Genomic DNA, 14,544 nt, shown 5'->3' with positions numbered 1-14,544 from the left:
ATGAGCAGCTGTACCATCCCTGCCCTGCAACCTTGGTGCCTTTCAATGCCTTGCTGACGGAGTTCCCACTTGGGTCACTCACAAACAGCCTTCCCGCATGCAGCCACACCCTGAGTCTCTGTGTGTAACTGCAGCCTGCCAGTCACACTAGGGTTACAGTCTGGTCCTCACCGGCCTGGGTTATACTACAGGGTGACTCCAACACACTCTCAGTCTTAGATTTTCACCCAGAAATGTCTGTCCTGTACTGGCAATCCCTCTCCCGGACAATACGAGTTTATATAAAGTCTGTAATTTCTTTAATAGAAATAATATGTATATCCCATGCCACTCCAAATGGAGTTTCCCAAACACTTCAGTTTCAACCCCATGGATGAGATAAAACAATAAAACAAGTTTATTAACTACAAAGAGAGAGATTTTAAGTGAGTACAAGTAATGAGGCATAAAAGTCAGAAATGGTTACAAGAAAAATAAAGATAAGACATTTACTAATATCTAACTTAGCAAACTATATCAGATTCAAGCAAAGCTTCTCACCATAGGCTTTCAGCAGTCTTGCTAACCAAACTTCTTAGGTCAGGAACCTTTCTCCCAAAATCCAGTGCATGCTTCCTTTGTCCTTTCTGATGCAGTGAATCGATAGGCATAGAGTGTGTTGGGGAGGGTATCCTTTGTGGTGTTTGTCCCTCCTTTGTACAGTTTCAGTCACCCTCTTGAAAAACATTTCCAGTTGGATACCAGGAGACAAAAAGTCTATGGGGAAAGAAGTTCCCTGCTGTTTTTTCCTCAGTTATTTGAGCTTCCTTTGTTCCCTTTCCTGTTCAATGATTCTGTTTACTGCTTAAATGCAAATTAAGCAGAGCACACATTCCTTTGTTTAGGACAGACCTATTTGCCAATCCCAGTTTGGAACATGTTTTAACAACACCATACAGTGGAATCTTATAATTTCACATACAAAATTGCCACATGTATATTATTAGGACAATACTGATCAGTAAATTATGAGTTTTCAAATGACACCTTGTGTCAAGGCTGATTCCCCAGTCTGGCACTTTGAGTGCAGAAGGTGGGGGCCCACAAGGATTCTAAAAATTAATACTGGCCACTCCAGGCTTGTATTAAACTCCCAAGATTACAGCTTTTCTCTGACCTTGGATGGATAGATGCTGCCACCACCCCAGTGCAAAAACCCCTTTGAAAACCCAGGAAGGTGCACTTGGGAATTCCTTCCTGTGGGGTACCTCAAGCCCTTTCACACACGCCCTCCGAGGAAGAGCTGAGAAAGAAAACAAAGGAAACCAGCTGTTGCCACCAGCTAATTAAACAACCTGTGCACAAACCTCTTAGGATACAAAATCCAATCCTGTTCTTTAAAAAGGTAAATTTTATTAAAAACAAAAAGAAAGAAAATACATTTGGAAACTCAGACTATTGCTAGATTTAAAAAAATACACGTACAAGGATTAGCATCAAGAATAACGTTCTTGAGGTCCAGCTTAAAGGTTACAAGTAAACAAAAGCATTTGCGGTTAGCCCAGAGGAGTCCACAAGCCATAAAGAAATAAAGAGAGAGAAACCTAATTTTGTCTTCCTAGACATTTCCTGATCTATTTACATATCTGGGGTTCCAAATGAGTAGTTTCTAGGTAGGATTTGATGATTTTTCATACCTGACCCAAGCTCTTACAGCATAGTTTCAGCCCTGTCTCTGTTCCTCAGGAAAACAACACAGACAGACAAAGGGGAAGTTTTTTCCCAGTTTTAAAAAGTTCTAGCCTTCCCATTGGCTCTTTTCGTCAGGTGCCCACTCCCTTCCTTTTACCTATGCAGGGAGACTTTTCAACCCTTCACAGGTAACGCAAGTAGAGAACAACTACTAAGAAAGATTTTATAGCTAACTGGCTGGCTGGGTGTCCATAAAAGGGAGCTACACCCCGCTCCCCCAATTCATTTATCACACCTTGCAAGGCATACTTTGTACAAAGATTATTTCAACAGTGTGTAGGATGTGAATACAAGGGGTACATTCTGCCACACAACTTTAATGAGAGCGGGTAGAAGAAGAGGGACAGACTCAGGTGGAATTAATATAAAGGGGATCTTTATTGAGGCTGCTGGATGCTGGCAGACCCTGTGGTTGTCTTGAATGCTCTCATTTCCACCGCTTGTACTGTCTAGTGCAAGGGTCGGCAACCTCTCAGAAGTGGTGTGCCGAGTCTTCATTTCTTCACTCTAATCTAAGGTTTCGCGTACCATGAATACATTTTAACATTTTTAGAAGGTCTCTTTCTATAAATCTATGATATATAACTAAACTATTGTTGTATGTAAAGTAAATAAGGTTTTTAAAATGTTTAAGAAGCTTCATTTAAAATTAAATTAAAATGCAGAGCCCCCTGGACCGGTGGCCAGGACCCGGGCAGTGTGAGTGCCACTGAAAATCAGCGCGTGTGCCGCCTTCCACACGCGTGCCATAGGTTGCCTACCCCTGGTCTAGTGGTTCTACACAGGGTCTCGCTGGGTCCCAGCCTAGCCATCGTGATGCCCAATATAATTAAACTTCACCAGCTTAAATAAATCAAAAATCTAGAAGATTTTTCTTGGCTTCATTGCAAAAGGCTAAGGCAGAGAGATTCCAGTAGAAAACAGATTGTCCCTGAAAGGGAAAAACAACTGCAGAAAGTGCCATGTGCAAGCAGCAGATAGAGTGGCTTCAGCACAGCAACTGTGGGCATGTGTCCCAAGACCTGCAGGAAAGATCAAGAAAGCAGCTGCACCAAGATAAGCCTTGACAGGGGTGGAAGGAGGAGGGCGACACAAGGGGCAAATCCAAGAGCCTTGTGGCCTCTGCTGGAGGCTGGTTTGCACTCAAACCTCACAATGTCCATATCGAACCCTTTCTCCCCTTTTGGAGCAGTGCACTCAGACTCGGTGGTGCAGCCCTTCATTGCGGTTTTTAGGGGTAGTATGCCTGCAGAGAGGAAGAAGCACATACCAGGCATCAGGGGAGCTCTGGCTCTTCCTGTTGCTAGTCAGTCCCAATAGCACTACCCCCGGGAGGCTATCAAGGTTGTTCTAGACTCCCTGTCCTTCTCTGATCATCCTCCCTGTCCCCCCATTTCCAGTCACCGGCAGGACACTCAGTGTCAGCTCCTCTGCTGGGCAGGAAAGTGTCTGTCTTTCCCTGAAAGCCTTTAGATGTTTCTTTTAAAATGTATTTAAAGAGGCAATTGGAGTCAGTTTGATTGACCTGAAATAATGGGGGGCGAATTGGGCTCTGGCTTCCTCTCCCTCCCCCTCACCCCGCTTTCTGATGAATAAAGGATGGGAAGCTTTTTGATTTTCCCCCTAATATGGGGATTTTTCTACTTGTTTATTTCATTAGCAATCCGGATTTTTTTCTACTCTGGAAGTCTCTATGGCCAGCTGGAGAATTGACAGTGTTGCTGTGTCAGAGAAATTATGCATGTAATTATGTATCTGAATACAAGTGATGTTTATTCAGACTGGGAGTCACCTGGTGGCTCTGTTACACACAGTCTAGCAAGTCCTTTTTCTTAGCGTGCAAGCACGCTTCAGTCTGACAAAATGCTGGGTGGTTGTTAGCTTGTGAGGAAGGTGTTTTTTTGGTGGGGTAGGGGTTGTTGCAAGCAGCAGGAGAGTTTGCTCTCTATCTTAATCTCTCTATCTAGAAGCAATACTTGGTGCATTGCTTCCTGGGAATTGGGCTTTGGTTTGGGGGCTGAGATTTCTGAAAGAGAGGGTTATTTGCATGTTGCTTGCAATCACCTCTGTTCAAGGACTGATGTATATAGTGTAAATAAACAAGTTACACTCAGAAAATACTCAGACTCCATAACACTGATTTCTTTTCCAAGGGGAAGCCAACCTGCTACCGATCAGCAGAGAGGGGACACTAGTTACATTTTTTTTTAATTCAGGAAAAATGGAATTACCAGACCAGATCAGATTAGGGGTCCATCTAATCCAGTATCCTGCCACCAACAATGAAAGTAACGTATGTTTCAGAGGAAGATTATGGTTATACATACCTAAACAGTCACCTGTCCAGAGGGGAAGTTTCTTCTTAATCTCCATTTAGGTAGTAGCTGTCTTGGACTCAGAAGCAGGAGGGCTTATATCTTATCTAACATAAGTGTAGATGTTCTGATCCATACTTATTAATTTTCTAAATGTTTGATTCTTTTATGAAGCCTGCTAAGATCTTGGCTTCAATAATGTTCTGTGGCAATGAATTCCACAGGTTAACTAAACACAACATGGAAAGGGAAAGAAACATTCCTTTGTACCAGTTTCCTATTTGTTCCCATTCAGTGTCATTGACATTTCTTTTGCTTTTTTAAAATTTGCTTTCTCTCATTTCTCTTTGAAGCATTTCATAGAATGGTGTTTGCGAAAGTAACCAAAATATAACAGGAAAAAATAAATAAGTTACCAATGGTTATTTTCCCAGCTATATCAAAACACTGGGTCTGGGCTCCGGTACAATGCACAGTGTCTTCACTACACTGGTAAGAATTCTCAGTGTAGCATGCTGGACACTGCAGGCCATTGGGCACGGTGTTCATTGGTGGCACTGGGAACAATCAGAAGGATCACAGTCAGCTTTGGCAATGTTAGCAGGAAGAGTTGGCATTGAAGGTGAGGAAGCTTGGTAGCAAATCATCAAATGGCCCTTTAAATCCTCCCACTGCAGGGGACTAGAGTTCTAGCTCAGGAGATACCATGGGCAGTTCAGTCTAGTCTCTACTGACATGAGAGTTTTCTCGAGTGAAACCTTCTCCCATATAGAATCTGGTTAGTAGGAACTCAAAGGCCTATCCATTTTACTTCTCCTCCCAACCCCAGCAGGGAGTTATTCAGTGCAAGGCCTGTTGTGACAACTGGACTATAACTTTTACCATGGAAAATAGGTCAAGTTATTTTCAATGAAATAGGTGCAAGAGAACCAGACAGAGAGACTAAATTAGTCCGAACCAAAAGTCACATTGATATAATTCAAGGACTATGTTGAAATCATGCTCTGTAAACACAGAAGACTTGGAAGTAAAAGTTAATGAAACAAAATTGGTGTGTCAGCTATTAGGCCTAATTGGTGGACAAAATAACCAGGGGATGGGCTGTTCCATCCATCCCTCCCTTTTTGGGGGGAGCAGAACACTCAAAAGAACAAACAGAGGCTACTGAAGTGAGCTTCACCATCATGGCTGCCACCCCTGCCCCCATGCCTGTTTCCTGGGCCTTTGCCATCCTGCTCCTGAGAGGTGTCCTGACCACACTGGGCCAAAGAGAGGGATCCAGATGACATCACAACCTTTACTGGCTCCAGCTGAATCCAAAACGCAACCTAGAGTGACAGTTATTTACCCTTAGAGACTAAACAAGGGGTTTTTTTCCTCCTAAAGACTCTCTCCAGCTAAAGGGAAAGGGCATGAAAATGAAAGCCTGATTTCATACTTTACATTTCAAAGGCTTTCACTGCTTTTCCTTCTTTTCTATTTCTTTAATAAAAGGATGTTTCCTGGTGTGTTTGCCATAGTGCTAAGCAGGCTGAGGTCTCTGTGTACCAAACCCCAAACCTTATTTAACACTGTTTAATGTTGGACAGTGACTGGGTTATCTTACCACCCTTGGCCATATATTCCGTCTCACTTAATACAACGGGCCCCCTTCAGGGCAAGTGGCTATTCTCAGGGATTGAGGCTTATTCAGTCCAGTGCTCGCTGCATGTTCTCTGGGACTCTGTGTTATTCATTAGAGCACCCCTGCAAAGCAGGTGAAATCTCCTACTGAAATATCACCTCATTCTTAATCTCTCACAACAGCTTAGAGAGCAGCAGGGCCATCCCTGGCGGGATCTGGGTGAATTCCCAGCTTGGTGCAATCTTAGGATAGAGAGCAGGAGTTTCACTGTAAGCCTAGGATGGGAAGGGGAGGCGGAAGAAGAGGAGGTGGAAAGGGGAGGAGAGCGCATGTTGTAGATACGTACATGGGTCAGATGCTGTTTTACAGGCTTCTCCCACACAGCAGGTGATTCCGCTCCTTCGTGTTATTCCATTCCCAAAGTTCATACTAATGGGGTCTGCTCGGCAACTGTTGGAGTGCAGGCAGGACTTTTGGGTTATCACAATCCTCTTTGACTCTATAAGAAAGAAAAATATGTGGAGTTATGAACAAAACAGGCCCACTGTGATGCTTTGAGGTCCCCCAGAGCAGCACGGGGTTCTCTCACCGCCTGTCTTGTAACTTTGGGTGCCTTACCGCTACATTGCTATGACTCAGAGCCTTGCCGCCAGTAGTCAGCCTACAAGCGTAAAGGTCTTACCCAGCCTAGTTACTCCTGCCAGGGTGACCCCACCAGCCCTTCTGGTCCTGAGATTCCACAAATCTGTCTCCCCCCCCGAGTTCTTAACTACTGGACACTCAGACTTTCCCAACTCTGGTTCGTCGGCCCCCAGAAGAAGTGAAACCTGCCCCTGGTTATCAGTTCATTTTGGCAAACACACTCCACGCAGTTTGCACACCAGAGATCTGCTTGGGGTAAAAATCAGCGAGACATTTATGTTATAGACAAATCACAGATTCAAAGATGAAATAGGAAGAAGCAGCAAACACGGACAAGTGACACAGAAAATAAACATAAATATACAACTTCAGGCTTTACACTTTGACATTAGCTGAATTCTCTTTGCTAGTAGAAGTTACCTTTGAACAGTTTCCCAGCAAATCCCCTGCCAGAGAGGGGATCCAGTGTGCAAGACAGACAGCCACATGCTTGAGACTGTCCCTCAGTTCTGGATACCTTTCACTTCAAATCCTGTTCCCTTCCCTTTTAAGAGGGTTTGCAGGGGGGTTTCCTTTCTCTCAATTCATGGCTATTCAGAGCATTGCAGGTGCGGGGGGATTCCCTCTCAATTTGACATTCCGGGTGTCTCAGTCAACTGTAATAGTCCATAATTTGTCTTTTCATAGGTCATTACTTGGGACTGGTTTTGTGAAAACACTCGGCTTGGAAGAAGCCCCTCGCTGCTGTGAGGTGTATTTAAAATTATAGCATAGGGCATGAGCATACTGTGCTGTATACAGAAATACAAAGATTCATACCCACAGTCTGTATACATGTCTCATAAGGACCATCAAGTTCAGAACATTACAAGCTTTCATAAAAGATCTTATTCGACATATTTTTATGCACAATAACATGGTGTACAACCGGTTGATTCAATTGCTTACTCTTTGGGGTTCAGATTCCCACCCCCAATTCTCCCCTTGGAGTGTCTGGACCCTGACTGTCAGCCAGCACCAAGGGGCATTCCTTCCTGCAGTGACTTCTTCGCTCCCTCTCTTCCCCATCCCCCTCCCCCCGGTCATGACACAGCACGGCCTTCCCGGCTTGGGGACAGCAAAACCATCCTGCAGGTGGTGCTGATGGGGGCAAGGCGATCACCATGGGGAAATGGATCAGCCGTCATCACATCACAGACACTAGGGAGGAATTTCATGCCTCCCCGCCCCCATACTGTAATATTTACATGGGGAGCAGCTAGCGGCCACCAAGTTTCACCCCAGCAAGAACACCCCGTTCTTGGGACTGTTTAGTAAACAGTTGTTACCCAGTGGTCCATGGTAGGCCGCGTGCCCATCTCTAACCACTCCATGCATGTTACAGCCCTGAGCTACCGAGAGCCTCGCTTCAGCTGTAGAGACTTGTACTGTTAGTTCCGGAGGTCCTCAATTCACTATTGGGCTCCTCAGTTGAGCAGAGAAATGAATTACCTGATCAAATGGCTGGGAGTTGAAGCTAGACAAATTCAGACTGGAAATAAGGCATAAATTGTGAGTAATTTACCCACGGTCATAGTAGATTCTCCATCACTGACAATTTTAAAATCAAGTTTGGATGTTTTGGTAAAAGATCTGCTCCAGGAATTGTTTGGGGGAAAGCTCTCCGGCCTGCATTCTATGGGAGATCCCGACTGGATGGTCGCAGTGTCCCTTCTGGCCTTGAAAATTGTGACTCCCTGGTGTACTGGCCAAGAGGGAGACCAACTTTACTCCTGTGCCCTGTAATGTCTTAATAAGGATGCTCAGAAGTGGGGGAGCTTATCTATCTACATCCCTAGACTCATTGATGCTGGTCTGTCTCTAACGGTAGATGCTAGTATAGTGCTGGCTATCTATCAATCAGGGCTGGGTCACGAGCAGACTCTGGGCATCAAGTGAGCTGCTCTGTATCAGGACCGGAGGTCAAGATCAATCCATGGTGTTGTCAGAGCGGTACCGGTGTGGTGCTCTGCTTTCTCCTTGTTGATATCACTCGGCTGCGTGCGTGAGTTCCCTCTGTGTGCTGCCCCAGCTCTGCAGATAGCTGACACAGCAGACCCAACAAGAACCCCCAATGACCACAGAGTCCAGTAAGATGCAAAGTCACGTCGGCTAGGTTTATTGCGACCTCGGACACAATTGCAGTTCCCTGTAGGTTTCTTAGCCTAACTCAGGGCATACTACGAGAAAGTGCCTCTTGGCAAGGACCCGGCTTAGTGGCGGGACTTTCCACTCCCCCTACGGCCGGACAAAGGCACCTCCCCAAGGATGCATTCTTATACACAGATACAAACAAGTTACACATCACACCTGACGTATTGAGGTGCGACCTCTCTACGTAGCAAGTTACAACCCTTCTACGTATTAAGGTACCGCCTTCTACCTTGTACATGTTGGTTCGAACAAAACAACTCTATCCATCATTTTACCCTTTTGCCCCTGTCATTGGGATGGGTCGGCCTGTCCTCCTGTTATCTATGGAATGTTTCAGTATAGTGTGTTCTAGTGCTATGTTTATGCTAGGTGAATATATGTTTATGCAGCATCAGCCCTTTTCGTGCCAGCTTCTGTGAGCAGGGCCTACCTCTGGCTCACAGCTTAACTTTGCTTTATGTTAGCAAAGTCTTGACCATTACTTTAGTTCAGGCCTCAGGCCTCATACTGGGCCTTTATCAGGGCCTGCACTTACTACACATGGCCAGGCCAGGTCAAAACCAAGTCAGAGTCCATTAAAAATTGAGAGCGTGAGGCGAGAATCAGGGTAGGGCTGGCTAGGGGCTTTCACCAAGGTCAGCAAAGGTCTTAAGCTACGGACCATAAAGCAGGACCAGGGTCGACTAGGTTAGGAGTCAGGAGTCTGGGATCAAGGCAAGTCACTGCGAGGTTTGGCGAAGTGGGGTCTAAGACAGAGGCACACTGGTGGTCTGCATTGCTCAGATAATTTTCAGGAACGGCTTCCTGGTCTATATGGGGAGTGCCAGGGAATCACAGAGGGCTGCCGCTTGTGCCTCTTCGGGCAGGACTGCCTGTGGGGCTTCATGTCTCAGGACCTCAGGGTGGCACCCCAGATAGCAGCGAGGAAGCAGTGTCTCCCTGAGCCCCTGGTTCCAGACCGGTGGGTTCTTCTGCAGTCTATCTGTCCATGTTTCTATACCAGGCTCCTGAGTCTAGCACCGTCCCACAGTAAGAGGCTATGGGAGCCCTCTGGTATCTAGCACTGCCTGCGTTAAAGGTGAATCTCACTCACCCAACTGGGCTGTGTCCAGAATGTCGACGCAGGTGTCTTGAGGGGATGACAGGGTGACTTGGGGATGTTGATAAGTGGGAAGGGATGCACTTCAGGCAAAGCTACAGTGCTGGGGTCTTAAATCTGGATGCTCAAACAGGTGCCCTGGAGAATCAAATTGGTGTTTATGTCCCTCCCCTCCAAGTTTGAAAACTGGGCCCTCACGTTGTTTGTTGCCAGGTAGGAAACACTGCTTGGCTTAATAATAATATTTAGTGTTTTTCATCCAGAGAGATCAACCTGCTTCACAAGTATCATGCCCCACCCTTTGATTGATGGGAAACTGAGGCATAGAGAGGGAACATAACTCACCTGGGGTAACCCAGCCAGTCAGTGGCAGAGAGAGGAATAGAACCCGGGAGTCCTGTCTCCCAGCTCTGTCCACTGCACCACTCTGGTTTAAGCTCTCGCTTACCTACCTTGTACAGCTTCGTGCTTCATGATGCCACAGGTTTCTTTGCCAGTATCGCAGGTTTCCATGGGGCCGGAACAGCTCTCCCCTATTTCATGGCAAACCTCACACTGAAGAGAGCTCCCTAGGGAAGGAAAGGGAACACACTTTGTCTTAGCGGGTGCTATAAATGTTTCTCACTTCTCCTTTCAAGCTTCCTCTTCTTCTCCAGCAGGCATCCTCTCGTTTTCCTCTTGTATCTGCTGACTTGTGTGACTAAGCCGCAACGATGTGGGGAACAGCCACCAATACTGCTGGGGCTTGTATGTCCTGAGGGGTCAGTATCACCTTACAGCTGCTATGGAGCCCTGGGGGATAGGACTCCCCGATTCTTCCAGTCCAGGGATGGCACTAATGCATGATGCAGCTCTCCAATTCCCCACTCATGCCTCATGTCCTCTCTGCTTGAATCTCACTGGAGAGATTACCCTGCAGCTAGAACCTCTTTACTAATGTCTAGCTGCCATTTTCTCCCATTTAGTTCCTGACCCCTACATCTTCTCATCAGGCCCTGACACCTCAAGGTGCATTTGAAAGCAAGTGAGCATCGGGCATGAGGGATGAACCCAGCTAACCCCAAACCCCGTTCATCCCAATGCAAGGCAGAGGGGACAAAGCCACAGGGGTCAGGGGTATTTCGAACCTGGATGGGAAGACACCCAGCTGCAGTTCCAGGGCCAGTTCTACACTTTGGGCTGCAACAGGGTCAACAGTTGCAAAATCAGGGGACTCACCTGCATCTATGAAAGCCAAGAGGATGCAGAGGGTGAAGGAAACCTTCATGATGACAGGGAGAGCACAGGCTGCGATGGGAATAAAGCTGCTGAATTTTCAGCTCTGACACTGCAAACGCTCCAAAAGGGACTTTTATAGGCCGGATTGAAGAGCGATGTCAGCGGAACATCACAAATGAAATTTGGGGAATAAGGGAAGTTAAGCTAAGTGCCTTCACACACCCTGCTGAAGGCTCCCAGGGACTGTGGGGTGGGTAACTGTTATGGACCTGCTGGAAGAGGCTCCATAGTTAAGGGTGCAAAGTTCTTACTTTGTTTAATTTAAAGCAGGGATTCAGCCTCTTCATTTCACATGAAGAATATTGCGTATCATCCCCAAACTTACAGCACACCTCCTATGAGAAAAGACTCAATTTTCAGAAGACTTTCAAATACATCTGTTAATTGGGTTATGAGACAGCTTGAATTAAAATTGGGCCCGTTAAAAAAATGTTCACTTTGAATCTCATCATGCTTTTTCAGATGCCCCTAGCTAAGAAACCCCTTGTAATTAATCCTTCCTACCTTCCCTATAGTTATCTCTGGGAACTGCACACTTGCAGACAGGGCAGACACCTCTATCCGAGTGGAGAAATCACGGGGGTTGCTGGAGTCGACTGAGGGATCCACTTCACTCCATTGTCCTGTCTGACATTTATCAGATGCTAAATCCCTTAGTGGATAATTATGTAATAGCCATCAAGTAGAGGGCATCTCTTCCTAAGCTGTGGAGCAATTGCTTTTCTTTTGTGGCAGGATCATTGCTATTTATTGCTTTGTTATGGTCCCGGCTGTGTAATGCCCCTGTAATGCAACCACCCCTGTCAGTGTAACTGCACACCAGCACCTCTCCTACCTGCTGTTACTTGCCTGCCCAAAGAAGGATAGAATGACGCTGCTTATGCTTTGCTATGGGAGATGTGTCATCAGCTTGCTGCAGTGCCGAGTTTACAGAGCAACACTGGCCTTCTCTTCAATTACACCAGGACTGACAGTCCCCTCCCTTTCTACCAGCATGTCAAAGCAAATGCAATTACCCCAGTCTCAAGGAAGGACTTAGACATTTGAAGTGAGTAAACACAAGGTTCACTGGGGCTAAGAGGCACATGATTGCCATTTAAATACCTCTCTTTCTCTTCATAGGAATTGCTAGCCTGGATCAAAACTGTGGTCCACCTTGTCTGGTTTCCGGCTTCCAGCAGTGGCCAGCACCAGCCATTTCAAGGGGAGGTTCAAGGAACCCAGCAATAGGCACCTATGGGATAATCTCTAGATGGAAAAGTTTCCTCCTAACTTCAAGGAATCTGCTCACACCCAACACCAGCCAAAATTGATCACTTTGGCAATGCAGCTCTGTCTGCTGAATACCTAGGCAGAGTAGGAGTGTTTACACAGAGTGTTTACACAGTCCTGAAGTCCCCCCCAGCTCATCACTAGATGTCAGGGGAGAACCCAGGCAGACCCTGCTTCCATGCCCTGTGCCTTGGCCCCTGCTCCAGGTGGCGCACCTGAAGGGATGAGACAGGAGGTTCAGACGGCGGGCCCATTCAAAGGGCACTCTGTCACTGGTGCCGTCGCCAGGGTGAGACATCAGATCACTGTCTGCCTCACTTGTCATTCGGGATCTCACAGCACTTTTCTGCAAGAACAGAGCAGTTAGACACAGTGTCTTGGCCAAACTCCAACCCTTAACTTAGCCTGGGACAGTATGTTCTTCCTCGCCTCCTATCCCCCATGGCTGTGTGTGCTGGTAAATAAACTCTAGCCATCTGCCCCAGAGCTGCTGCATTTCAGTGGTGGGAGAGGTCTTTTCTCTAATGTACCATAATTTGGAACTGGGTTTCTATGGTTTGGAAAATGCCTGGAGATGTGTGAATGAAAGAAGCCAGGGGGCACATGAGTCAGTCTTTGTTATCATTCCATCTTGGACCTCTCTGCCATGAGGATCAAAAGGGGCCAGGTTTGATGGCAGTTTTCTGTGTTATTCTTAAATGTCTTAACGGGCTTGTTGTATTAATTTTGATGCACTATATGGGCCCAAAGAGTCAAAGGTGTTAACATGACCCTGTTACCATCCAACATTAAACAGTGTTAAACAAGGTTTGGGGTTTGCTACCCAGCGATCTCAGCTGCTTAGCACCATGGCCAACACACCAGGAAACATCCTTTTAACTTTTTATTAAAGATACAGAAAAGAAGGAAAACCAGTTAAAGCATTTGACAAGTAAGGGACTAAGTAAATCTTTCATTTTAACAACTTCCCTTGTTGTTAAAGAGATTCTTTAGAAGGAAAAAACCCCTTGTTTGACAGTCTTAGATGGGAGTGACTGTCTTTTGCTGGGGAAATGAGAAACAATAAGTTGAGCTACACTGGAGCTCTTATTATTAGAATCATTGAATCATAGAACTGGAAGGGACCTTGAAAGGTCGTCTAGTCCAGTCCCCTGCACTCAAGGCAGGACTAAGTATTACCTAGACCATCCCTGACAGGTGTTTGTCTAACCTGCTCTTAAAAATCCCCAATGATGGAGATTCCACAATGTCCTTATTGCTGTTGTTAAAGTCCAGTCCTGTTTCCTAGAGGCAGAACGAGACAAACACACACAAGAGGGGAGAGAAAAGAACAAGATAGAAAAGGCAGCTAGTGTCTCTGGTGCTGACTCTCACTTGCAACCTCACCACTGGAAAACCACAAGCCCAGCACATAGTCTGATCAGCCACTGCAAGATCTGTCAAACTTTTACCAGCATCGGGCTTCTTAAGGCATTGTTTTTAGCTGCTTCTTTCTGTACACAGGGTTACAGCAGTGTTGTAAAATATACAGTAGTGGCTGGCTGAGCCAGACCTTATTAGATAGAGGGCAAAAGGAGAAGGATAGGAAAGAGAAGTAATCAGATCGGGAAGGAAAAGAACATATGGGTGTGGGTGGGGGGTGATCAGGATTTAGCCGGAACCAGTGGAGGTGGGGATGTCATCTGTGTCCCTCATTCTGGCCCGGTCTGGTCAGAACATCTCTCAGGATCATGACAACGAAGGCACAGTGGTGTCATGCTGGATCCCAGGGGCCCAGGAGACAGTGGGGGTGGTATCCATGCTGGTGAAGTTTGTTCTTTCCACTTTGTTCAGTCAGCAAGAATTCACATGCATCTTTCTGTATTCCCCCCCCCCCCCCCCCACTGCCAGCCCCACTAGAATGAGAGCTCCACTTGTTTTTCCATCATCAATGCAGCTCTCATCCCGGTGTCCCTGCACTGGAGGACTGGGGAGAGCTCGGCACACAGATCCAGGAGCGTTCTGCAGTCACTGCTTATTGTCCCAAACCTGCATTACAATGTGCTCCCACCAGTCAGTGCTTGTTTCTTGGCCCCAGAAGTGGTGCTCTGCCATCTGCAGCTTCTCCCTGAACACCATCAACAACCTTGAATTGATTTTCGCTATGTCCCTCAGCCAACTGTCCTCGAAGACATCATCATGTCCCCTGTTGTTGCAATACCTCCCGTGGGGCTGCAAATACAGGAGGATCCTGTCTCCTGTATTTGCAATGTTCAGGAGAACAGTGCAGAGTTCTGCGGGCTCCATGCTTGTCAGAGGTGCACACTGAAAAATGCCTCACAAGTTTGTGGAATTTAAAAAAAAAAGCATGAAAATTACAGGATATGGATGGCATTAAGAGATAGAGGGAG

General features: G+C 46.4%; 1 protein-coding gene across 3 annotated transcripts; it reads right to left on the bottom strand.

Moving 5' to 3' along the window:
* Window positions 1-431: 431 nt before the first annotated feature.
* On the bottom strand, window positions 432-10,915 carry LOC120407344 (phospholipase A2 inhibitor and Ly6/PLAUR domain-containing protein-like). Of its 3 annotated transcripts, XR_005599887.1 has the most exons (6): window positions 10,823-10,915; window positions 10,057-10,173; window positions 6,017-6,169; window positions 4,463-4,603; window positions 4,059-4,153; window positions 2,404-2,977 (listed from the first exon to the last, which is right to left on the bottom strand). XR_005599887.1 is itself a non-coding variant. In XM_039542883.1 (5 exons), the coding sequence occupies exons 1-5, from the start codon at window positions 10,869-10,871 to the stop codon at window positions 575-577; spliced, it is 642 nt and encodes a 213-aa protein (XP_039398817.1). In that variant the 5' UTR covers window positions 10,872-10,915; the 3' UTR covers window positions 432-574. The 3 variants fall into 3 exon arrangements, 2 of the variants coding, with proteins under 2 accessions (XP_039398817.1, XP_039398816.1); XM_039542883.1 differs by lacking the exons at window positions 2,404-2,977; window positions 4,059-4,153 and adding an exon at window positions 432-756; XM_039542882.1 differs by lacking the exon at window positions 4,059-4,153.
* Between the last annotated feature and the right edge of the window lie 3,629 nt (window positions 10,916-14,544).

The sequence above is a fragment of the Mauremys reevesii genome, linkage group 6 (genome assembly GCF_016161935.1).
Source record: "Mauremys reevesii isolate NIE-2019 linkage group 6, ASM1616193v1, whole genome shotgun sequence".
NCBI classification, from domain to species: domain Eukaryota; kingdom Metazoa; phylum Chordata; order Testudines; family Geoemydidae; genus Mauremys; species Mauremys reevesii.
The sequence above is the reverse complement of the archived record's forward strand: the minus strand, read 5'-3'. Positions and strand labels throughout refer to the sequence as shown.